At 38.2% G+C, this 27502-nt stretch overlaps 1 protein-coding gene across 1 annotated transcript in view; it reads right to left on the bottom strand.

Annotated features, from left to right (window-relative positions):
* Positions 1-25421, bottom strand: part of LOC130929186 (zinc finger protein 771-like) — a 33029-nt gene extending 7608 nt beyond the window's left edge. Inside the window, exons 1-3 of the mRNA XM_057856189.1 lie at positions 25355-25421; positions 21001-21241; positions 11211-11534 (exon numbers count right to left, since the gene is read on the bottom strand). Of these exons, the coding sequence (XP_057712172.1) occupies positions 11211-11534; positions 21001-21157 (481 nt within the window). The 5' untranslated portion in view covers positions 21158-21241; positions 25355-25421. The remainder of the gene's footprint in view (positions 1-11210; positions 11535-21000; positions 21242-25354) is intronic.
* Positions 25422-27502: the final 2081 nt, after the last annotated feature.

Raw genomic sequence — 27502 nt, 5'->3', positions numbered from 1 at the left:
CAACGTTAGCTTAGCACGCTATACAGGTTCACTAAACATAAACAAAAAGCGTCTCATACAAAAAATATAACATTTCGCTTACTAACATAATATGTACATTCTTTACAACAACCATACTTACAGGCAAATCTTGTCCAAGGATCATATAAGCACAACATTACCACGTAGGCGTCAGCCCGAGACGTCGTGCAGCCATATTGAACTGGCAAGAAAGCAATAAACCATGTCGCAAAGCGACCACAAGAGTTCACTGTTAGACAGCACAAAAAACCTTGCTGTAAAACTTACCAAAAGGCAGAATACTGTCTGAGCGGGACATGTGCGTTAATTGCGTCAAATATTTTAACGTGATTAATTTAAGAAATTAATTACCGCGCGTTAACGCGATAATTTTGACAGCCCTAATTAAAACCCCTCTGTATGTTTTCGTTTTCATAAAATTTGTAAAATTTCCAATCTAAAAATTAACCAATAGCTCACCAGTGTTGACTTCACAACGTAAGAGACCTCTGTTAGTTTGTATATTGTGACTAAATATTGCCATCTAATGTATTTGTTGAGCTAAACGAAATGTTTAAATAGAGTATTTTTTTGCATAGCTATTTTGATTGGGAAGGTTAGTTCTCTTTGCATTGAGCGCTTTTCTTTTTGTGAATTTTTTTGGGATATGATTATTATTTTTGTTGTGCTTTCAGTAAATGATACTGTAACGACTTAACTGTTCTGCCCAAATGCATGATGGGAATTTGGGCAACCATGACTGTCAGTGGTGGCTGCAAATGGTATATCTTCTCTGCGGTGTGAACAATATAAGGTGTTAAGAAAAAGATTTTCTCCAATCGTTCTTCCCCACATCGTTCGCCACAATAGATACAATTGTTGTGGAAGAGATGCCAATGCTTATGCCAATAAATAGCGCGGCCCCAATGAATGCCTGTGTCCACTCCACTCTCTTGTCTCTGCCTCTTAGCTCTCAATATACATAAAACGGCGCCATTGTAGTCTGTTTGCGGCAAAGCATGAGTGGGTTGTCAAATGCGTTAAATACTTTAACGTGATTAATTTAAAAAATTAATTACCGCCTGTTAACGCAATAAATTTGACAGCCCTTATTATTGCCCTAATTTTCGGAGTATAAGCCGCTACTTTTCCTTCATTTTGAATCCTGCAGCTTCTAGTCCAGTGTGGCTTATTTGTTGATTTATTTGTGTTTATAGGTTACACTTTATTTGACAGTGGTGTCATAAGAATGTCATAAGAGCGTCATAAGTATGACATGACACTCTCACACTGAATGCTTATGACATAACATAACCCATTAAGTGTCATCCGGCAAATTATATTACTAACTCCATTTATGTTCAGATTGGATCTTTTACATCCATTCAAAAGTGAGATAATTTGCCGGATAACACAAAATGACACGGATATAAGCATTCATTAATGCTCATGACAGTGTCATGTCACAATTATGACTGTCTAATGACAGTCTTATGGCACCACTGTCAAATAAAGTGTTATCAAATACCATAACTAGCAATTAATGAAACAACTGGAACAGTAACGGAAGAAATAATTAGCACAGAACTTGAATTTTGATTGTTATTTACATCTGTAGTGCTGCAATGCATGCTAGGAGGCATGTTGGACAACAGCAGTGTTGACAGGAGGTGGCAGCAGAGGTTAATTGTCTCCCCCAAGGGAGCAGTGATGACCAAATGAAGCTTCTTGAAGCAATGAAGCTTTGCTGCCATTTGGTTCAAAGCTTCATGGTGGTTCATTTGGTCTTAAATGGTAAAATGGTAAATGGTCAGTACTTATATAGCGCATTTATCTGCATGGTTACCATGCCCAAAGCGCTTTACATTAGCACACATTTACCCATTCACGCACACATTCACACACCAATGGGGCTGCTGCCAGTGTTACCGATTAATATCTTTTGGTCTAAATATCCCATAATACAGTGAGGACAGCTGTGAATTATAGTCCAGTGCGGCTTATCCATGGACAAATGCCGTTTTCGTGCCAAATTTGGTGGGTAGTGGCTTTTAGTCATGCAAAGACAAGTTTATATTGAGTTGTAAGGCTGTTCAATGAATCCGTTTTGAACGGAAGCCGACTTTTCTGGTTAAAAGATATTAAAAACGCTCAAGTTTTTCCGGAAAGATTTTTAAACCCGTACTATTTTGGTGTATGTAAACCGACGTAGTTTCGTCTGAATTTCCGCTTCCTCCCACAAGAGTGCGCTGTTAAACAACAGGAACAACGACACGGTACCAGTGATTCTGCTACTTTTCCCCAGCCAACTTTGTACATAAATTGCATAACGCCGCGAGTAAGTGTATAATCTCATGATGTACATACAGTTGTGGTCAAAAGTTTACATACACTTGTGAAGAACATAATGTCATGGCTCTCTTGAGTTTCCAGTTATTTCTACAACTCTGATTTTTCTCTGATAGAGTGATTGGAACAGATACTTCTTTGTCACAAAACACATACATGAAGTTTGGTTCTTTTATGACTTTATTATGTGTTAGCAGAAAAAGTGATCAAATCTGCTGGGTCAAAAATATACATACATGGATCTGAAAAAGCGAATCATTGACTTGAACAAGTCAGGAAAGTCACTTGGAGCCATTTCAAAGCAGCTGCAGGTCCCGAGAGCAACAGTGCAAACAATTGTTTGTAAGTATAAAGTGCATGGCACTGTTTTGTCACTGCCACGATCAGGAAGAAAACGCAAGCTATCGCCTGCTGCTGAGAGAAAATTGGTCAGGAGGGTGAAGATTCAACCGAGAATCACCAAAAAGCAGATCTGCCAAGAATTAGAAGCTGCTGGAACACAGGTGTCAGTGTCCACAGTCAAGCGTGTTTTGCATCTCCATGGACTGAGAGGCTGCCGTACAAGAAGGAAGCCCTTGCTCCAAAAGCGGCACCTTAAGGCTCGACTGAAGTTTGCTGCTGATCACATGGACAAAGATAAGACCTTCTGGAGGAAAGTTCTGTGGTCAGACGAAACAAAAATCCAGCTGTTTGGCCACAATGCCCAGCAATATGTTTGGAGGAGAAAAGGTGAGGCCTTTAACCCCAAGTACACCATGCCTACCGTCAAGCACGGTGGTGGTAGTATTATGCTGTTGGGTTGTTTTGCTGCCAATGGAACTGGTACTTTACAGAGAGTAAATGGGATAATGAAGAAGGAGGATTACCTTCAAATTCTTCAAGATAACCTAACGTCATCAGCCCGAAGATTGGGTCTTGGGCGCAGTTGGGTGTTCCAACAGGACAATGACCCCAAACACACATCAAAAGTGGTAATGGAATGGCTAAATCAGGCAAGGATTAAGGTTTTCGAATGGCCTTCCCAAAGTCCTGACTTGAACTTGTGGACAATGCTGAAGAAACAAGTCCATGTCAGAAAGCCATCAAATTTAACTGAACTGCACCAATTCTGTCAAGAGGAGTGTTCAAAGATTCAACCAGAAGCTTGCCAGAAGCTTGTGGATGGCTACCAAAAGCGCCTAATTGAAGTGAAAATGGCCAAGGGACATGTTACCAAATATTAGCGTTGCTGTATGTATATTTTTGACCCAGCAGATTTGATCACTTTTTTCTGTTCATCCATAATAAAGTCATAAAAGAACCAAACTTCATGAATGTTTTTTGTGAGAAAGAAGTTTCTGTTCCAATCACTCTATCAGAGAAAAATCAGTGTTGTAGAAATAACTGGAAACTCAAGAGAGCCATGACATTATGGTCTTCACAAGTGTATGTAAACTTTTGACCACAACTGCATATAAGGATGGGAATTGATAAGATTTTTACGATTCCGATTCCATTATCGATATTGCTTAACAATTTGATTCTTTATCGATTCCCTTATCGATTCTAATTTGGACTAATGGACTGTATGAGGTTCTGGGTTCAATATGTTTCATGGTTCATTCGCCTCGGGGTGTCGGTTAGAACACAAGGAGTGGAGAGTGGAGTTGGTCTTTGGCACTTTTAATCCAACTTGGTAATAGGCACAACTAGGAATGGGAATCAAAATCCGATTCCAATTCCGAACCGGGTCCTAGTGTTTCGAGGCCTCGACATCACAATGAAAAAGCCTTAACGATCCCTTTAACGATTCCTAAAGACGCGTACTGCGTCATCACGTGAAGTGAAGCGTCTTGTTGTCCAGACGCATCCTGGACGCATCAAACTAGCATGGCGCCAAGAACCACTCGCTCCAAAGTTTGGCTATGCTTCACCAGGAAAGAGGGTGAAAATGAAAGGTTACGATGGTTTAGCACGAGCATTGCAGCCTTAAACATAACAATGACAACACGTAGGTTCAAACGCTCGAAAGTGTGTCTTCACTTCACGAGGAAAAATAACAACAAAGCGGCTTGCAGTCATTCAGGCATGAAAATCACTCACCTTTCGGCTAAATTCACCATTTTGAAGCCAAAGAGGGTGACATACTTGAATTGTGTAGATCCTAGGAGAACATTTTTAAGAGGGGGGGTCGTAATTCCATCTAACTAACTAACAACAAGTTTTATTAAAGTTGCTTAGCCTGTCGCAATATGAAATGAGTCCATTTGTCGCAAGATAAATAAAAGTGAGGGCGATAATTTTCACGGCTGCGTTTTATCAACCCGTGCGTGCATGCATACATTTGTGTGTGCGTGTAGATGACTATTAGACTCTCGTTCATTTCACAGATGTTTATTAGTCATCAAAACGCCGTAGAATTACAATTCAGACAAACAAAATAAGGAAACACGTGTATAAACACTGTAAGCGTTAGCATTGCTACATTGACACAAATGGGAAAAAATAAACTACTTCAGCCTGCTATTAAACATTGGCAGTCTCTTCGAAAACGCAAACTTGCGGTTAAGAGGTGACACTTAAAACATGAAAAATCGCTGGTTAACATGATTTGCAAATGAAAAAAATTTTAGGAAAAAAAAAAAGCTACGAGTGACAGTGACACCACAAGCAATGACGAAAAGTGTTTTTTTGAAGAGTGTGAAGCTGTTAGAGGTTTAGCGAACGTACTTCAGGTGTACACGTCAAATTAAAGGCACGCCACGTTCATATAAATAACGATTTCAAGAGTTAATACTTCAGAATTAATACTATAATATGTAAATTAGGGCTGTCAAACGATTAAAATTTTTAATCGAGTTAATTACAGCTTAAAAATTAATTAATCGTAATTAATCGCAATTAATCGCAATTCAAACCATCTATAAAATATGCCATATTTTTCTGTAAATTATATATATATTCTGTAAAATAAATTGTTGGCATGGAAAGATAAGACACAAGATGGATATATACATTAGACATACATAAGGACTGTAGTGGGCATTTCACGCTACTGTCATTTAAATCTGTCTATGCTGTCCTCACTCCAAAGCGTCTACTTTTTCCAAAGCTAGACAGCTAGTGAACGACGCCTTAATAATTAGACTTCTTCCTTTTTCATCTGATTTATTAATAAAATGGCCTCAAACCATTGTCCTCTTTAGACCGTCGTAAAACTACAAAATAAAAGTACACAAGCATTGCATTAGCAACAATGTTAGCTTAGCACGCTATACAGGTTCACTAAACATAACCAAAAAGCGTCTCATACAAAAAATATAACATTTCGCTTACTAACATAATATGCACATTCTTTACAACAACATACTTACGGACAAATCTTGTCCAAGGATCATCTAAGCACAACATTATCAACCCGAGAAGTCGTGCAGCCATAATAAAGAAAGAAAAGAAGAAAATAATAAACCATGTCGCAAAGCGACCACAAGAGTTCGCTGTTGGACAGCGCAAAAAGCCTTGCTGTAAAACTTACCAAAAGGTAGAATACTTTCTGAGCGGGACATGTGCGTTAATTGCGTCAAATATTATAACGTGATTAATTTAAAAACTTAATTACTGCGCGTTAACGCGATAATTTTGACAGCCCTAATGTAAATACTATAATACTAGGGCTGTCCCAAACGACTAATTACCTCCCGATTAGTCAGCCGACTATTTTTACGATTAGTCGACTGATCAAATTTTTTTTTTTTTTTTACTACTATTTTAATAATGACATTTTTGTTCAAGCTTATTAATTCACAAAAAACATTTTGGAACACCTACATTCTTTATTAACGTATAAATAAATAACATAAATACCAATAATAAATCACAAACAATAAGGTCAAATGCTGCTGGCATTAACTAGTGCAAAAAAAATGTAAACGGAAACACTGTGACTTCACCTCTTTAACAGGAGTCAAAACAATTCTTACTCTTTTTGTGGTATGTCATTGTCTATATATTTCTAAATGTTAAAATGAATTGCAATGTCCCGGACAACCATTTTCAGAATACTTTGTGTAAGTTCAGATGCTTTTTCTGGTGTGCATGCCGCATTTTTGGGGGATGGGAAAAACTGTTCAACTTTTGTTTTAACCTGAAAATAGATAAAGTAGAGGGCACACTGAAATATTACCACAATTATTTTGAATGAAAGGCACACATACCCACAGTAACAAAAATTAAATGTATAGTATTAATTTTATAGTATACTACTTTATGTAAAACTTTATAATACAAAGTAACTAACATTGGTGCAATCATGGATTACAGTAAGCAGGCTAGTGCTGTTTCCATATATATTTTTATTATATTATGTATATACAGGATATATGTATATAATTTCCCCAAGTGGGAGCTTTCATGATGCTAATAAATTTAATAACAATTTAAAAAATATTATATCTATATAATTATTTTATTGAATAAAAAGGCACGTTGATACGACGCACATAAAGGCAACTTGCTTCAAGTGTTCGTTCATAGCCGACGTGCTACCGTGGTATGCGAGCTCAGCTTAGCAAAGAGTACACAAAGTGGCACCCTCCATATTTTCCTTGAAATAATTCCAGGCTCTGGCTATTTTGGTCCCATTTTTTGGCTTCATGCCGCTTTCACGTGTTACCAACTCTGCACTTTTTGGAAATTGGCGGTGTTTTCAATTCCTCACTGGCGATTCACTTGGCTCGTTGTCGTCGGTTCGTCTGAGTTCGTCCGATTTCCTCCTCAGGAAGGCGGAAAAAACACCGGGAGGCGTCGGATGGCTCTTTATGGATACTTTTACTGACCAAAACAAAAACGTGGGGGATTAAGCCACTCAACTCGGCGCTACTTGCGCACTTTTCCAACTCACCGATCTCGCTCCCTCTCTCTCGCTCGCTCGCCCACTTTCTTCCTCTTTGCTCAATCTGACAACGCCGGTCAGATTGAAATAACAGCGGCCTCCTTGGGGGTGCCAGTAACAACCGCTTGTATCGCGAGCGCCCGCCATTTTAAACTTTATCCGCATGTACATTTTTTTAACCCGTCATTACCCATCGATGGTATGTATTGCCCGTCGACGCATTTACGTCATCGATTACGTCGACTAGTCGGGAAAGCTCTATATAATACAGATTCTAAACTAATAATAGCTTGAAAATGACATCCTTTTTGAAAAATATGATTGCCGATGAATATTATAATTATTATGATACTATTATATATGGTAGTATACTATAATAATAATAATGCTAGATTTTTTTTAAGAATTGTTTTGAATAATATTGGAAAGGCTAAGTCAGTGTTCTGAATCTGTTTACATTCCATTCTTTTGCACTAGTTAATGCTTTGAGCATTTGACCTCATTGTTTATGTGTGATTAATTATTGTTATTTACATGTTTATTTGTACTTCAATAAAGAAGTAAAATGTAAAATGTTTACGTGAATTAATAAGCGTCAACAAAAATTTCATTGCTAAATTAGCAACAACAACAAAAATATATTATTTTTATTTATTAGTCGACTAATAGTAAAAATAGTCGGCTGACTAATCGGGACAAAATTAGTCGTTTGAGACAGCCCTACCGGATCATATTTCCTCCACACCCTTGACACCTTTTTAACCCCTGACCAGTGTTGTCAGTAACGCATTAGTTAGTAATGCGTTACTGTAATCTGATTACTTTTTCAGTAACGAGTAATCTAACCCGTTCATTTTTCTACACCAGTAATCTGATTAAAGTTAGTTTCCTTAGTGTCTCTGTGTTACTATTTTTTCATTGCCTCATAAGGTATGTAGAATGAAGAATATTGTAGTCATGTACGAATAGCATTTTGAATAGAAAATAAAAGGTTCCCGGTACGTGTTTCCATGACAACCTGATTGGACTGATGGACATTCGCGCCGAGTATTGAGACGTTGCGAGGGAATGTTGATCTGTGGATATCCATGAATGAAGGTGAGTATTTTTCCTTCATTCTGGAGGGTATCAGCAAAAGGTTGGACCCCCTACATGCGCGGCCGTTTCGTAGCTTTGCCGTAGCAACGACGGGCAGTCATCGCTCCAAGTTGGCAATCTTTGTTTACATCATATGGATGTTGCACATTCATGCCGTGAGGTGATGTGTTCGTTTAGCATCTGTGGGATGTGTTGTAAGTCCGACTGAGTGTAAAGTGCTTAGTTGTTGCCACATTTTGTGGCCAAATTGACCGTGTGTGTGTTGAGAGGAGTACTTCCGGTTTGTAAATGTGCACGGCTTAACGCGCATCCGCGCCCGCCACCACCTTTTTGTGGTTTTTGCACTGTACAATCCACTTGTGTGTTGTTAATCATTGTGCCGTCAGTTTGCATTGTTTTACATTGGCACTGATATCCTGTTAACTATAACCTGAAATTCAGAAGTTTTGACATTAAGGGTTTAATTGGTCGGTGGAGTAGATTTCAACAAATTCCAAGCAGTTTGTGAGATATTTGTTAGTTTCAGGGCTCTGGAGTGGCTAAGCTCGCGCGAAATTCTGATATTCCCCTTTAAATCCAATCATCGGAAAGTCAATTACATGTGATGACATTTTTCTGTTGTCATTTATATGTTGAGGCAGCAAAGGGAGAAAAATGGGTAAAAAGTAACTGATAGATTACTTTTAAAGTAAGTTAGTTACTTTGATAATGAAGTAATCAGTAAAGTAACTAGATTACTTTTTTGAGGCGTAATCAGTAATTAAATGACCTTTTCAAGTAATCTGTGACAACACTGCCCCTGACCCATTTTCATGCCTGGTCATTGCAAGGTGGAGATACAGTAACTGCGTCGTGAGGGAATACGATCAATATGCCAAAATATACCAATATTTTTTATTTTTATTAGAAAAATTTTTCAGCAAAATGTTACACATTCTTGTGTATTTGCCACATATTGCCACAGCTAACATTGAGGCTTTTGACCTCGTTGTGAGTCAGTTTGTAAGGTTGTGACTTCTGATTAAACAAAGTCGATGCCAATCAAAACTTTTGTTCTTCTTCCCCCCCCCAAATTAGAATCGATAAGAGAATCGAATCGTTAAGCAATTTCGATAATGGAATCGGAATCGTAAAAATCCTATCAATTCTTATCCCTAGGCACAACTATATACAGGCATAGGCACTTGAAAGGAGAATCACTCAATGAGCAGATGAGAGCATGCGTGGAAAGATGTACATGTATTTATATGTGCGTTATATGCAAGCAATAATGGATTTTGAGCACATCTCCAGCTCTTTTACAATTTCTCGACTTCTGTGCTCGTCGGATTTTTTTCTCTGCGTTTTAAATTCAGCCCACGCTACTAACGTGTCACGAATCCAAAATCGGAAAACGGACAACGACTTGTTAATTGATTTCTCATGTTTAAATCAAAATCGGAAAACGGATGACTTATTTCATTTCTCGTTTAAAAAAAAAAAATCTATTATTTGTTCATTCCATATCTGATCACGTTTTCCATGTGGTGACCCGGAAGTTGTTAACACACTGATACGAATTCGCTTTTCGAAAATAGTGTTTTCCCCTCTTTAAAAAGAACGTCCGCCATCCTTGACAAAAACGTTAAGTTACAATAACTGTAAAACGTTAGCTATCGTGCTGCTCGATTGACCCATCAATGGAATTGCCTGGTAGAGACTGACAGACCAGGTCACTACACATAAAAAATCATTAATACCAAAAATGAATTGAACAAAATACCATGATAATTCCATACCCTCAGATTCTTTTGTTAATTTCTTAAACAAAATCGAAACGGCAAACACAGGCCGTTATTTGTTTTCCATTTTTTGATTTGAAAACGAGAAATAAAATAACAAGTCGTAATCCGTTTTCAGATTTTGGATTCTAAAATAGATATAGATCGAACGAATGATACCCAGATACTCTAATGACCCCATAACACAATTGTCCTGCATCCACAAAGCGATGACGCAAACTTGGATCACAGGCAAAGCCTTTATCGGTCATGGCTTTTCGCACCAACACACTTGTGCTTAGTTGCTGCATCCCGCCCAGGGAATCTTTGACCGCAAACTGAGCAGGAGAAAGGTTTCTCCCCAGTGTGTGTTCTTCCGTGGCGATGTAACTGTTGCCTTTCCAAGAATTTCCGCCCGCAAATTGAGCAGGAGAAAGGTTTCTCGCCGGTGTGCGTTCTCATGTGACGCTGCAAGGATACCCTTTTGATGAAACTCTGACAACAAATTGTGCAGGAGAACGGTTTCTCACCAGTGTGTATCATTATGTGACATTTTAAGTGGCTATTCCGAGCAAATTTTTGACCACAAGCTGAGCAGGAATACGGTTTCTCACCAGTGTGCGCTCTTGTGTGATATTTTAAGGTTGCCTTTTCAAAAAATCTTTGACCGCAAATCGAGCAGGAGAAAGGCTTTTCACGTTTCTCACCAGTGTGTACACTAACGTGACGTTTTAAGTTTCCCTTTTGAGAGAATCTTCGTTCGCAAATCGAGCAGGAGAAAGGCTTTTCACGTTTCTCACCAGTGTGTATACTTGTGTGATGATTGAAATATCCTTTACAAGAAAATGTCTTACCACAATGTGAACAGCAGAAAGGTTTCTGAATACTGTGTATACTTTTGTGACGATTTAAATTTCCTTTTTGAGTGAATCTCTTACCACAATCTGAACAGCAGAAAGGTTTCTCACCAGTGTGTCTTAATATATGTATTTTCAATTCATACCTATAACGATAGGTCTTACCACACTGAGTGCATTTCCAGTGTGGGTCACCGTGAATGGTCCTCTGACCATCAGACACTTCATCATCATCATAGTCAGAAGAGTGTGACATTGCATGGGCGCTGTCATCACCTGCTGGAGTTTCTCCACGTTGGTCTTTGTCATCTTCTGTTAAGATGCTGATGCTGCTCGGAGGCTCCGCTCCGCTCAGCTTAATTGGACCTTCATTTTCACTCTTCAAGGGAACATTGGTCAAGCTGTTGACGTCCTCCTGTTCCTCTTTGATATAAAGCAGCTTTTCCTCCTGCTTCCTAATGGGACAGAGTTGTGGCGGATCCTCTATGTGAGGGTGCCAAACCGGGGTGAACTTCTCCTGGTCTTCTTTTTTAATACATAAGAACTCTTCCTCCTCCTTTTTGATGTGATAGGACGGCTGCCACTTAGCCTCCCTGATGTCTGCAAGAAACAAGAGGACAAACGCTTAAGACTTGGTGTGAAGTCAATCTTTCATGCAAGATTTTTTTTAACCCTTTAACACCTAAGCCTATTTTGGCCGAATTTGCATGCATTTGATGTTGCCTTTATATTTCAAAGAAAAAATTGTTTACAATGGCCAAGTTGGGTCCGTTTTTTCAGGACACCTTGAACTTCATGTCTAAACTGTTGTTTTCTTCAATGACCAATTATAATCCACATTTTGGACCCAAAAAGACAAAACATTGCCGAAATATTTTTTCAAAATTTGTAATGTTGATGTGCCATTGACAATCGAACATGCTCGACCAAACGTTTTGAAGCTTGATAATATTTATTCAACTTGTTAGGATACACATTCAATAGAAAAAAATAAGATTGGATAGTTTTATGTTTGACAATTCAACACAAACAGCAGGTATGGTCATAGGCGTTTTTGGCCTTTACACATACTATGGTCAAAACAGGTTATATTCTGTGCAAAATAGTGAGAGAAAATTATATATGGCAGAAAACACAGACAAGACTGAAAAAGCAGTTTCTGCTCTTGCACTCCTCTTTAAAAGAAACTGCTGTATTTTAGGCCAAAACCACTGTTGTGTTTGATAGAACAATATTTCTATATGTTGCCATAGCAGATTCATGGAAAACTAAGCCACCGAACTATTTTTAAATTGTCCGTTTTACATTGAAAACCTCCGTTTACAGACGTCGCGCAACCGCTTTTGTTTCAACCTAGCACTAAAAAGAAGGTAAGTAATTATATTTTTTATTCAAAATGTCTGTCATTTTTAGCTTAGAATCATTAATTTATGTCTAATATTTAGTTTAAAAAGAAAATGACCAAAAAAAAATATTCACTCACATATTTTAAACTTTTAAACAAATTACATCACAATGAAAAATTTGGCGTCTGTAAAAAAGTCACGGATATTACTTATAACTATTGCTTAATTGCATTTTTTTTTGTTACTGTCGCATTTTCCCCGATATGTTAGATGATAAATAATCGATCCAAACAAAAAAAATTGAAAAATAACGTTTAAAAGGCTATTTATATGAAAAAGAACATCTCAACCACTCCTTGTTGTCTGCGATTTCTGCATCACGGCCCTTGATATATCACCATGTTTAACCCATAAAATAAATAAAAAAATCCGGCTGTGGCCATTCACAGGTGTGTCTTGACACTCGGTGATTCATGCTACATCGAGTTTTTGGATCAAAACATGGTACGTACGCGATAATATCTCGTTAAAATCGTGGCGTCTTTAATTCTGCTCTCGCGTGTTCTCGCCTCCAGTTAGGGTTTTGCTATTCAATTTTGTATGTATTTTTTTAAATGCCCTCCTGTCCAAAATTTTTGTTCCACCAGAAAATTGAGATTTTAAGCTTTCCAATGATGTATCACACATGCATATTGGACAATTTTGAAATTTGGCCAAATTGGGGGTCTCAGAGCGGAACTTCCAGTCACCTGAGTGTTTTCCGCCATATATCATCTAACACAAAAAAGGGTTTGGAGGATATCTCTTTGTGAAGTTAGGTGTTGTACCCATCACCTTATCAAAAGTATATACCTACATGCAATCAAGCTTCTCGAACACACATCTACATAAAAATTGAAAAGATTATAGTCAAGAAAAAATATAACTTTGGAAAAAAGTATTTTAAGAAATATCGACAAGTAGTTCAGTTCAATTCAAAATTTTCAGGCATGCGACACAATAAAGTTTTTTTTTTTGTTTTTTTTGCGCACTCAATAAAGCTTCTTGAACAGGTCACAAAGCTGCGTCACACAGCCTACTCTTTCGCCGTTTGCGGCTTTGCGCGCTGCTGTCACTTCTGCTCGCCTAGACGCCGTCTCATCCCAAGAAAACACCGACAAATGCAGCTCATCTTCTTCCTTGAGTTAATGAAATAATGCATTAGCTTGCGCTAAATGTAGTTTTAGATTCATTCTGCACGTTTCAAAGTCGCTCGCTCAAACCAACCGGCCGTTGCTTGCTTCGCATGCCTCCCTTTCAATAGTTGGCGCCTCGCTCGGAAATGTATTAAAAATGATCACATTCGGTTCGTCTTTTTTGACATCACAACGGCTCTTGGGATATGTAGTCTTTTGTGCTGCTTTCGGTTTTGAAAAAGGACAAGAAATGATGGAAATATGGAGATGGATACATGGTACATGTAGCATTTTAGTGCATATTTATGAGTGCAATAAAACTATAAAACTCAAATGACATTATCTCCCGTCTGACTTCAAATAAAAACTGGTGTGGACATCAACTTCCGCACTTTCAAACGAGACCAACCAGCCGCACGTGGGTGACGTAATTACAGCGTGACGAAGCTTCAAAGACGATATGTGTAAATGTGTCGCTGCCGACACGTTCGGTGTTAAAGGGTTAAGCACTTAGACGCCACTTTTTTAACTCATTGGCCGCATCGTCCAATCTATTTCGACTGGAAGGGGTGCCTGTCCCAATCAAAATGGAATAGACGTTTAGTGCCGTCAATGGCACCGAAATATGAGCATTCACTGCCAGTTCTCCCACTTTAAATTAATTGGACTTCTCTCGTTGTCAATGGCATGCAGTAAGTTTAATACTATGAAAAAAAAAACTACTTTAGGGTGCTACTTGGGCTGTGACTGGAGTGTATTTGTTTTTATTCATTTTAATGTCATTAATTTTGCTTTTATTAATATTGCATAAATTGTAGGGGATACAGTGGGCATTTAGTCAACCACTAATTGTGCAAGTTCTCCTACTTGAAAAGATTAGAAAGGCCTGTAATTGTCAACATGGATAAACCTCAACCAAAAAAACAGAAAATCACATTGTTTGATTTTTAAAGAATTTATTCGCAAATCATGGTGAAAAATAAGTATTTGGTCAATACCAGAAGTTCATCTCAATATTTTGTTATGTACCCTTTGTTGGCAATAACGGAAGCCAAACGTTTTCTGTTACTCTTCACAAGCTTTTCACACACTGTTGCTGGTATTTTGGCCCATTCCTCCATGCGGATCTCCTCTAGAGCAGTGATGTTTTGGGGCTGTCGTTGGGCAACACGGACTTTCAACTCCCTCCACAGATTTACTATTGCGTTGAGATCTGGAGACTGGCTAGGCCACTCCAGGACCTTCTTACGAAGCCACTCCTTTGTTGCCCTGGCAGTGTGTTTGGGATCATTGTCATGCTGAAAGACCCAGCCACGTCTCATCTTCAATGCCCTTGCTGATGGAAGGAGATTTTCACTCAAAATCTCTCGATACATGGCCCCATTGATTATTTCCTTGACACAGATCAGTCATCCTGGTCCCTATGCAGAAAAACAGCTCCAAAGCATGATGTTTCCACCCCCATGCTTCACAGTGGATATGGTGTTCTTCGGATGCAATTCAGTATTCTTTCTCCTCCAAGCACGAGAACCTGTGTTTCTACCAAAAAGTTCTATTTTGCTTTCATCTGACCATAACACATTCTCCCAGTCCTCTTCTGGATCATCCAAATGCTCTCTAGCGAACCGCAGACGGGCCTGGACGTGTCCTTTCTTCAGCAGGGGCAGCGCAGGATTTGAGTCCCTGGTGGCGCATTGTGTTACTGATAGTAGCCTTTGTTACTGTGGTCCCAGCTCTCTGAAGGTCATTCACTAGGTCCCCCCGTGTGGTTCTGGGATTTTTGCTCACCGTTCTTGCTATCTTGTTATCTTGCTGATTTTCTGGGGTTTTTTCCACATTCTGTCTCTCATAGTTGAGGTTTACCCATGTTGACCATTACAGGCCTCTCTAATCTCTTGCAAGTAGGAGAACTTGCAAGTAGGAGAACTTGCACAATTGGTGGTTGACTAAATACTTACTGTATTTGCCCCACTTTACATGCGGTTTGTTCTGCTTAAGCACACAGTATTGTTGTTTACTTCTAATAAAGGAGGGTACATTGAAGTACATTAGATTTTAGTACATTTATTTATTTTTACCGTATTATCGAAATGGTACCGGCATCAACTACTAAATTTCTGGTACTGTGACATCCTACAACTAACATGCAGATGTGTGAATATAAATATTTCCTGTCACCTATGACTTGATGGTTATTACAAAAAAATGTATATGGCGGAAAACATTCAGGTGAGTTGAAGTTCTGCTCTGAGACCCCCAATTTGGCCAACCTTCAAAATTGTCCGATATGCATGTGTGATACGTAACTGGAAAGCTTAAAAATCTTAATTTTTTGGGGGAAGAAATTTTTTAAACAGGAGGGCATTTTTATTTTAAAAATAAATAAATAAAAAATTAAAACAGTGAAACCCTATCTGGAGGTGAGAGTATGAAAGAGCAGAATTAAAGTGCCTGTGACACAAAAACGCATGTTTATTTCATAATCCACGCGGTATTTTATGCTCCTGAATGAAATGGACCACTTGGATGACTGAAGAAGCGATCGATATATTTATTTAGTTTTTTTAATCCCGCGCTACGGAAATGACAGACTTCAGGCTTCGGTCTTGCATTTAGGAAGAGGGCGCTGTGACGTGTACTGGGGAAGGAGTCCTCTTCACTATATAGCCGTACTGTTGTAAAAGAAGGACTCAGGATTCATCTGATTTTGCGGATTAATACGTTTATTTTTCGCATCACGCCAGCCAAACGGCTGCAGAAAAATCTTGCTGTACGAGGGAGAGGCATGTGCGCCTTTTTGGGGTTTCAAAAGGTTCCCATTCACCGGTGGATATTGGCCAAAAAAAGCCCTACTACTGTGGGGCCATGGGACTTACGAGGAAGTGAGTAAACATTGTGTTTTGTATTATGTCAAATACTGGGATCATTTTAATATGTAGGTGGCTTGCATTTTGTGGCTGACATGCTCCTTGTCCCCTCGGCCGACGACCGGCAGCTTGTCGCACATCCCTCCGCCGGGAGAGCACAATACTCGGCTTATTGCCCTCTTTATGTGCCCGGTGTTCTGTCAAATTTTCCAACCAATCAGAAATTGCAACTTTGTGTTAAAAGTAGCCGCGAATACAGCGATTGCAAAGTAAATACTACAAACTTTCTTTAAATAAAGGACTACTTACGTTTGATCATGGATGGGCATGTAAAAAGCTCTTCTCATACACATTAGCTGCACATGTTAGCTGCACAACAACTGCAGCCGCTCTCGTATGACTCTCGCTGTTTACGTCTTCACCGTGTAGTAAAGCACTATTTTGCCATATTCGTGTTGACCATTTGGCAGCTACACGCTCCCCTGATGTCGGCCGGTTTGTTCGGCGGTCATTGCTTCCTCGGCGAGCTCTCCTGTCCGTAGTAGCAGGGGAACGAGCTGTAAATTGCTCTCCGCCGGGCGGGTTGGCGATCGGCGAAGACAATCGACAACCCAGTCATCATGTGAAATGATCCAGTCTAGTTATGTGTGATTTTCCGCTTTGAAGACTTTGAAACATCACTCGTTTCGGGTTAGCATGTGGGCTAGCTGTCACGCCTCTTGGTTTGTTTACATTCTCCGAAGCCGGGGAAGGGAAATGACTTAAGCCCGATTTAGTTGGCATGAAATATCGTTCGGGAGGTGCGACAGTAAAGGTGAAGTCGACAGTTTTGACCATTATGGAGTAATTTTGCCATGGATTGAATGTATTTTTATTCTTTCATATTCCATTTAGCACAAGACTTATTTGTCATGACCAGTGTTGTTAATCTTACTGAAAAAAAGTAATTAATTATAGTTACAAATTACTTCTCCCAAAAAGTAATTGCGTTAGTAACTCAATTACCTGAATGTAAGAGTAATTAGTTACTTGGCAAAGTAATTGGTCATAATTACTTTTTTTTTTTTCCCCTCAAAAAAAAAAAAAAAAAAAAACATTGGCCACACTATGTGAAGTTTTTTGAGAAGGTTTTTGGTACAATTGGCCCGAGCCCAATTCTTTACCCTAATTTACCCTTTACCCTGAATCAACTGTTGAAAGTTGTTAAAATTGCTCCCGTTATTGCATTTGTTCCCTTCTCTCTACTTTCGACATATGAAAGTTTTAAAACTGTTTCATCATTTAAAGATAGATTCAAGTCAAGATTTTGCCGATTTAGAAGTATTTTAGATAAAAAGTTACTTAGGTTCGCTAGGAAGGTTCTCTACAACAGAGCCGTCCTAAAAAGTCTACTGTTTTAAGATGGCGGCTGTCTACTAACGCATTTAGTGCCATGCAGTGTTTTTAATTTTACTTTAAAAAAGTAATTAATTACAGTTACAAATTACTTCTCCCAAAAAGTAATTGCTTTAGTAACTCAGTTACCTGAATGTAAGAGTAATTAGTTACTTGGCAAAGTAACTAGTGATATTTTTTTTTTCTCAAAAAAAAACAAACAAAAAAACAAAACAGGTCACACAATGTGAAGCTTAAAGGGTTTGAGGGACAATTGGCCCAAGCCCAATTCTTTACCCTCCACTTAACTAGACACAAGGGTATTGCGGGATTGCTAGTAACCTTTGCTATGTGTGGAAGTCATTTAAAGTTGTGAATCAATCGTTAAAGTTGTTAAAATTTCTCCCGTTATTGCATTAGTTCCCTTCTGTCTACTTTAAACATGTGTAAGTTTTAAAACTGTTTCATCATTTAAAGATAGATTTAAGTTAAGATTTTGCCGATTTAGGAGCATTTTAGATTTAAAAAAAATTACTTAGGTTCGCTAGGAAGGATCTCTACATCAGGGCCTTCCTGAGAGGTCTACTGCTTTAAGATGGCGGCTGTTTACAAACGCATGTAGTCCTTAAAACATGTTGGCAATGCAGCAGTGTCTGTCATCTGCATCTAGTTCTATAATATGATATCTACCGTGTCATGTGGGCGTAGTTTGTCGGCTATGGCTGCAGTCAGGTATTATTGGAGCCATCTAGCATCGCGGTTGCAACGGCGTCTTCCCCACTCCTGCTCTGCTCTCGACCCCGTGAGTCCGTTTCTCTCAGACTTTTTTTTATTTAACCAACTTAGTAACGCATAGTAACGCACGCCTTTCCCGCCTCAGTAACGGTAACGGCGTTGCCAAGATGAGAAAAGTAATTAATTAGATTACTCATTACTGAAAAAAATAACGCCGTTATATTGTAACGCCGTTATTAACAACACTGGTCATGACCATGCCATTTATTTAGCTATTGGGGAAAAACACTTGGATAAAAAGAATATCCACAAAAAATATTGGAGAGACTGAAACAATGACATTTTGCGACTCTCTTTGTCGCATTTTCCTCGTTCTGAATAATTCACCCTCAATGGGCTGCATACTAAATCAGATGAAATCGTTACTCCGCTGACATCATCCGCCTGTTGGGGACGCTAGAGCCCTATAATGGTAGGCGTGGCTAACCGGCAGATTAAAAGACTAATTTTTCGTCATCTGCGCTTTGTTAAATTGTTGTATATAGTCGAATCGTCTCAAAATTTGATTCTAATTCACATAATAATGCTATTTAAGACTTTTTTTCTCCTCTCGTATGCACTTTAAAGACGCCTTGACTTTAACGACATATTATCGCGTACTTACCTTGTTTCGATCCAAAAACTCCATGTAACATGTATCACTGAGTGTCAAGACACAGCTGTGAATGGCCACAGCTGGATTTTTAGGGGGATTTTATGGGTGAAACATGGTAATATAACAAGGGTCGCGATGCAGAAATCGCAGACATCAAGGAGTGGTCGAGATTTTCTTTTTCATGTATTTACCCTTTTAAATGTTTTTTTTTTTTTTTTTTAATTTTCTTTGTTTGGATCGATTATCATCTAACATATCGGAGAAAATGCGACTAACAAAAAAAAAAAAATGCAATTAAGCGATAGTTATGAGGTAAATATCTGACTTTTTTACAGACGCCATTTTTTACATTGTGACGTCATTTGTTTAAAGGTTTAAAATATGTGAGTGTATAATTTATTAAAGTCTTTTTTTTTTAACGAATTATTATACATCAATTAATGATTCATAGCTAAAAATGATAGACATTTTTAATAATAAATATAATTAATTACCTTCGTTGTATGGCTGGGTTGAAACAAAAGCGGTTGTGCAACGTCTGCATAGGGGGTTTTCAGGATAAAACGGACAAATTAAAAATAGTTTGGGGGCTTAATGCGCCATGAATCTGCTATGGCAGCATAGTGGTACCTTGACATACGATCGCTTCAGCACACGATCTTTTCGACATCCGACGCAAAATTTGACGCGCCATTTGTTTCAACATCCGACGACATGCTCGAAATACGACGACACAACAGCAACGCAAACGAATTCACGGCGGATTTTCTTGTGTGAGAAATCAACACAGGTTTCCAAAAAGTTGGTACAGTTGGTGAAACAAGGAAAAAAGTGATACTTACCTTTGAAATGAAGATGCAAATTATAGAAAAATATGAGCGTGGGGTGCGCATCCGTGAGCTGGCTCAACAATACAGCTCCACGGTCCTCTACCGACCACCGTTCGCCAGTCTTTATAAGTTAAGGTGACAATTATTATTGTGGTAACATCGCCAAAGAAATCGCCAGCTTCGTCACGTTTTTATAATTTATTTAAGAACTTATTCAACACAAAACGCCCATTGCCCTCTGCAGTTGACTGTGCTCTCAAGAAAACGAAAGTATTATCTCTACCGCACTGACCTATCTCACTGTGACGTCAGCCCCGCGGTGCATTCAGGTACAGCAAAAAGTGTCCGCCACATTAGAATCCAATTTGTTACATTATTAACGGAATCATTTTTATTATTATTATTATTAATATTATTATTATCATTATTATATTATTCTGATTTTTATTAATAACTTATTTATTTTGCTATGTTTAATTGCCATTTATAATAATTGTACCAGCAGTATTTATTATGGATTTAGTGTAGGTTTTTGGGTGTGGAACGAATTAATGGAATTTTAATGTATTCCTATGGGAAAATCCTGCTCGACATACGACCATTTCGACTTACAAACAAGGTCTTGGAACGAATTAACTTCGTATGTAGAGGTACCACTGTATTGCTCTATCAAACACAAGAGTTGTTTTGGCTTTAAAATACAGCAGTTTCTTTTAGAGGAGTGCAAGAGCAGAAACTGCTTTTTCAGTCTTGTCTGTCTTTTCCGCCATATCTCTTTGTTTTTCACATGAAACCTAATACTGTATGTTAGAAAGTAACACAATTCCCTTTTTATTAAGAAACCGAAGTTCAGTGCCATTTTTTTCTCTAAGGCCTTTTTTTTAAACTCAGCTACGGTAAGGTCAACTTTGCTCGTCAACATCTGTCTAAATGTGGTGTGTTTAGTAAACTACGGTACGGAAAACCTTTCGACTCACCAAAGCGTTCTAGTAACCTGTAGAAATTTTGAAATTAAACCTTTTGAAATTATCTGTATGACATTTTAGATCAAAAAGAGCATCAGTAAATTTCACTATCTGCTCACCCACACCGGACGACAGATTGGTCTGGTTGCGAAGGGCATCGCATGCACTTTTGGTGATGGCTCTGGCTGGCGTTGAAGTAGCGAGGTTTTGAACAGGTGCGTTCGTGTCTCTCTCCGTGGCCGGTTGAAGAGTGCAAATGTCACGTTCCCCGCTCATTCTTTCCTTGTCCGCTCCTCAGACATTAAATAAGGCTCTCAGCAAAAAACACAGCCAGTGCACGCAGTGGATCTGTGACGGTATCTGTGAATGTTGAGGAGCAGACACATTAGTTTGTCTCTGAAGGCAGCATTTTGATAACTCAAGGTTTCCCCTACAATCAAAACATTGTGGCACACCGCCACACCAAAATAAAAGCCTGGCAAAAGAAATGTTTTTTATTTATTTTTATTTTTTTAAGTCTGTTTCAAACTAGCCAGCGAAGGGTTCGGCGGCAACCTATTCATTGTGTATTGCAATGTCCGTAATTATGCACGGCCCCCTTAAGAGACGAGCTGTCACGTAGAAGAAAGCGAGAAGGAGAACGACGAGCTAGCGAGAGATAGCGGTCGAATGTCGCGGCAGCCCGCTATTATTTTGTTATTGTTTTTCTTTATTATTGTTGCCACAATAAAGTGGTTAAGGCAATTCCGACTCCTCTCCTTCTTCACCCCATCCGGGGCATTACAGTATTTTGGATTTGAGTTTTAGGCGAAAGTGAGCAGTGGACGGCTGTCTTGGAAAGAACGGACGGATATATGCAATCACGGCAGACGAAACTTTGATAAATGCGCTTTTTTTCAAGTTTCATGAACATGGGGCACTCAAAAAATGGCATTCACCTTCTCACCGAAACTAATAAAACACTCTACACGGCAATTATAATTTTCTCCTACTCATTAAAACAGGTCCATTACGGGCATAGGTTTGGGGTCATTATTGGTATGGACGATATAACAGCATAACCTGCATGTACACTTTTTGCTGGGGACGGGACATTAATAAAACCAAACAGATTGGGTGAACGGGGGTCAGGGCTTGCTAGGTTAAATGATCGACGCAAAAATAAATCTGTATTGACTTGTAGTTGTACTAACTTTCACACTGCAAATTTATAACATCTTAATCTGGTAATTTTTTTTAAGAATCTAGTTGAATAATTTTCTCCATCTTGTTTTGAGTGTTCAAAACTAGTTAACAAATTAATGGGTCAGAGTACTCAATTTACTTTAGCTAAAAATCTGTTCTTATTAAGGCCATACATCCATTTTTTGGTAATTTTTCATCAAAATCAATGGAAAAAATGCTTTCAAATAATGTTTTGAACAATATCAACTCTTGAATTAAGAACATTTCTGACAAAAAAAAAAAAAAAAAGATTAAATATACTCACTTTTTGCTGAACTGAAAATATTATTATTTCAAGAAATCTGAGTAAAATTTATTTGAAGCCCTGGCAGATAATTTCACTTATTTCTGGTAGATTTACACTGAAAACAAGGGGATTTATCTAGTCATCAAACATCCGTTTGAGGAAAAAATTGTGTCAGTCTGAACTAAGCCTGAACGATATATCGTTTGTGCGCGATAGTCCCATCGCAAGGACGTGCGATAGTTTTTATTTTTTTCAATCCACATACGCCCTGCTTTCTGCTCTGCGCATAGCCTCACACGCTCTTTGAACCTCACAGTCACCGCAGCACTTGCTTATTAAAGTTAACGATGCTGGTATCTGTGATCTTGCCAAAGAAGCGGACATCACAGCGCAGCAGCTGTCAATCATCGTTTAACTTGTTAAACAGTTTCTGCAAGGAAGCCGCTTTGAAATGAATGTGTGTGTGTGTATGTGTGTGTGTGTGTGTGGGTTGGGTGTGTGTGTAGAGACGTTTGAGACATATAAATAAATGCCAGAAGTGATCATGAGGAGTTTGTAATATCTACATGTCCACCAAGAGTCGCAGCTAAGGTAGATAAACAGAAGTATTTAATAAAGCCAAGCATTTTTCTACTACAGTACTTTATTCTTGTTCAAAAATGATTTGGTTGGACAGTTATGTTTAAAACTGATCATAATTATTACATTTGAAGTGCTTAAAACCATTTATTAATATATATATATATATGTATATATATATGTATATATATATATATATATATACATATATTAGGGCTGTCAAAATGATCGCGTTATCGCGCGGTAATTAATTTTTTAAATTAATCACGTTAAAATATTTGACGCAATTAACGCACATGTCCCGCTCAGAAAGTATTCTGCCTTTTGGTAAGTTTTACAGCAAGGCTTTTTATGCTGTCCAACAGCGAACTCTTGTGGTCGCTTTGCGACATGGTTTATTGTTTTCTTACCGGTTCATTATGGCTGCACGACGTCTCAGGCTGATAATGTTGTGCTTATATGATCCTTGGACAAGATTAGTCCGTAAGTATGGTTGTTGTAAAGAATGTACATATTATGTTAGTAAGCAAAATGTTATATTTTTTGTATGAGACGCTTTTTGTTTATGTTTAGTCAACCTGTATAGCGTGCTAAGCTAACGTTGTTGCTAATGCAATGCTTGTGTACTTTTATTTTGTAGTTTTACGACGGTCTAAAGAGGACAATGGTTTGAGGCCATTTTATTAATAAATCAGATGAAAAAGGAAGAAGAATTATTAAGGCGTCGTTCACTAGTTGTCTAGCTTTGGAAAAAGTAGACGCTTCGGAGTGAGGACAGCATAGACAGATTTAAATGACAGTAGAGTGAAATGCCCACAACAGTCCTTATGTACCGTATGTTGAATGTATATATCCATCTTGTGTCTTATCTTTCCATTCCAACAATTTATTTTACATTATATATAATTTACAGAAAAATATGGCATATTTTATAGACGGTTTGAAGTGTGATTAACTGCGATTAATTATGATTAATTAATTTTTAAGCTGTAATTAACTCGATTAAAAATTTTAATCGTTTGACAGCCCTAATATATATATATATATATATATATATAAATATATATATATATATTAATCATACTTTGGGGAAAAAGTGAGAAAAAAACATGCCTTATATGTATATCTTTCCAATGCTAAATCTGAATAAATACATTGAGCACACACACAAAAAAATTGGGGGGGGGGCGGAGTGCACAACTTCGCGGTTTTTCACTTATCGCACGGGTTCTGGTCCCCATTAACCGCGAAAAACGAGGGATCACTGTACACTGGTCATTGTGAGTCATCCAAAGTCTTTCCAAACAGCTATTCAAGTAATCTAGTGAAAATTTCTTTTAAATTAAAAAAAAAAAAAAAATTATATCGTAATATAATATCCCAAACCCCAAAAAAATCGCAGCAAGTTCTGAACATAATGAAAGTAAGTCACTTAATAATGGTAGGGTCAATTCTTACGAAATATGTGAAGCCAATCTAAATGACCTCTATAACTGAACTCATTATATAATGCAAATAGGTTTACTTAAAAGTTGGTGTGGACAATTTGAGCATCCTGGAAAATTGCTCGTGTTATGTCCCTAACGTCTCTTTGCAAACTACGCCATTGGTCCATTAACAGAAGGACTATTATTGTTGTGGTAATGTAGTACGTATTAGGGCCAAATAAAAGGTAAAAGAAGGACTACTAGATGTAAATTGTTCTATTGCTACGAGGGGAAAAAAGTCGGATTATTACGTAGGGTAAAGTAGCTGTAATCAGCCACGCATTTTACGTACATGTACCGTAGAGCTACGACATTAGCCTGGCTAATTGAATATTTCAAATAGATATTTAATATGGTTCTTCTTAGGAAAAAATGTTACAAAATGCTATGAAATTGCTATGACGCAATTTTGCGTGGCATGACATGGTGAAGCTATCCGACTCAGATTAAAGCCCACCACCACAGTTTTAAAAAATCCTAGGGGAAACCCTGTAACTGACGCAACAGTATTAAAAAAAAAAAAAAAAAAAAAACAGTTCAATCCACTACCAAAATAACATACTGGCAGAATACATAAAATTCAGGTCATACAAAAATACTAGGCAAAATTAAGTGCACAATAACATCCCCTTATTCTGTGCAAGTCTCTCTCCGCATGTAACCCCCCCCCCCTAGAAAACCATACTACTAGATTAAATATTACACATTTCCTGACTGGAATGTTCAATAGATCATCAGCTATTAGCTCTAATACAAAGAATGACAATAAAATAGAGCGAACTACTGGTGGTCGCCATTATTCAACTCGGCAAAACAATAATACTACTCAGTTCAATTTCACATCGAGTACGTTCAAAACGTGACTTAACATATCCATGTAAGTTCCCAACAGCGTTTCAACATCTTAGCAAACGGTTAACAAATGTTATTAAGTACCTGTAGATGTTATTAAAAGGACAGTCATACGGGTAACGACAACTGTTACCACACTGTTCTTTTGCGCATGCGTGACTAGAGATTGCCGTCGTTCCTTCCTTCCGACATTTACTGCAGCGCCATCTACTGACTGGGCGATATAATGTATTCTGACGACGTGAAATCAAATTTTTTTTGTTCTTTTATTTTATTTTTTTTTATTAACAACAACACGACAGAATAAACAACAATACAAACACAAAATAAACACAAATCCGCCATGAGGTATAAACAAATCAAATATTGCATATCACAGAAAAAAAAAAGAATAATACTATAAGCAACTATTTACAAAAAAGTCGTTGTTTTTCACAAATATCAATTTTTTCCGCTTTTCTATTCTTTGATTTTTTAAACAGATTTATGAAGCATACAGTTTCATTGTGGAAGTGAGAAAAAGAACCTCCGTGAAGTTGGCCCCCCATCAGACGCAAATGTATATAAAAATTATGTCAATCGTTTGTGCTATGATTGTGCTTGTTTGTGCTGCAAAAAGTTTCGTTTGTGCCATCATCGTTTTGCAGTTATTAAACATTGTTTTTTAGGTCATCCAGAGCTCACCCAGCCCCCCATCTGCGGAGGAATGGAACCCCGGTGGTGTCATTTGATTCTGCCTCGTTAGTGCTGGATTGTGCTGTAAAAAGTTTTGTTTGAACTGCTACTGTTTTCGAGATATTCATAATAATGTATAGTGATGACGTCACGCGCAGCCCCCCATCTGTAACGGAATGGAACGGCGATGATGCCATTCGATAATGCTTCGTTAGTGCTTGTTTGTGCTGTAAAAAGTTTTTTTTGAACTGCTACGGTTTTCGAGATATTCATAATAATGTATAGTGATGACGTCACGCGCAGCCCCCCGTCTGCGGCGGAATGGAACAGCGATGATGCCATTTCTTTCTTCGTCGTTAGTGCTGGTTTGTGCTGTAAATTTTTTTGTTTGAACTGCCAGAGTTTTAACTTGCAGTGATGCTGGTGCTTTGGAAGAGGGCGACCATTATTCCTTTCCAAAGTGGTAAGTAACATCCAAGTCTTCATTATGTGGGCAATAATCTCAGGGAAGAAATGGATCCCCATCAGCCATGGCAAGTGACCTGCTCTCCTCACATATTTCTGTCACCCTCTGTCTGGATCTGCTTATGTGCGTCCACTGGTTCTTGCCCCACAACCTCTTTGACTTGGAAGCTGACAAGTTCTTCAGCTATTTGAGCTTTCAGGTACATCTTGCACCTTTGTGATGGGAGAAGGGCTACAGTAAGGTGCACTGTACTTCATAAATTGCAATGACAAAATGAGATTTTTCATTTTTCTCCTGTTTTGCCTTGCGCAGGGTGGCCAAATTTGGTAGATGGCTCAGCTCAGTGTTTCCAAAGTCCATCGGTTTCTCTGCCTGCGATGCCATACATGCGGTTCCTAATGTTTTGCAATAAGTTTTTCTTTTCAAATACATAAATTGCTTGCAAAAGGCCAACTGAGAAACATTGAGCAAGGTAAATCTGTTTTCTAAAACACAGCATTGATTTGTCACCTAACAATCACAGCTCAGCACAGCGTAAATTTAGATGATTATGGCAATGAAAATAGTAAACACACATAGCCTACCTTTGCAAGAATGATGGAGTTGCCGTTTGATACGGTCATAATGTGCAGATCCTGCACCCATCCGCAGCAAAACTGTTTGTAGCTTTGTAGTGATTTGTAATTTCGGAATCGCTGATGAGTGTAGTAACTTACACTAAATACAGCAGAATGTCCATTTCGTGTAACGGTGGAAGCCTGTCGACATCTTTTTGACTCCATTTGTCTTTGGCTTGCTCGTAAGGGTCAACATTGTTCACATCATTAAGTTTGATTACATATCTGTCCTTCGCCTTAGTAACGAGTTTGTCTCTGTATCGAACTGGCAAGTTAAAGTTTAATGTCCCGTGAGCCAGACCTGCTTCCAATATGGCTGCGTTGTTGTCAAATGTGACGTAAACTAGGGCTGTCCCAAACGACTAATTTTCTCCCGATTAGTCAGCCGACTATTTTTACGATTAGTCGACTAATCTAATAATTAATTATTTATTTATTATTATTTATTTTTTAAAACTAATTTAGCAATGAAAT

The sequence above is a fragment of the Corythoichthys intestinalis genome, chromosome 13 (genome assembly GCF_030265065.1).
Source record: "Corythoichthys intestinalis isolate RoL2023-P3 chromosome 13, ASM3026506v1, whole genome shotgun sequence".
Classification (NCBI taxonomy): domain Eukaryota; kingdom Metazoa; phylum Chordata; class Actinopteri; order Syngnathiformes; family Syngnathidae; genus Corythoichthys; species Corythoichthys intestinalis.
This window is presented reverse-complemented; position numbering and strand designations above follow the sequence as displayed.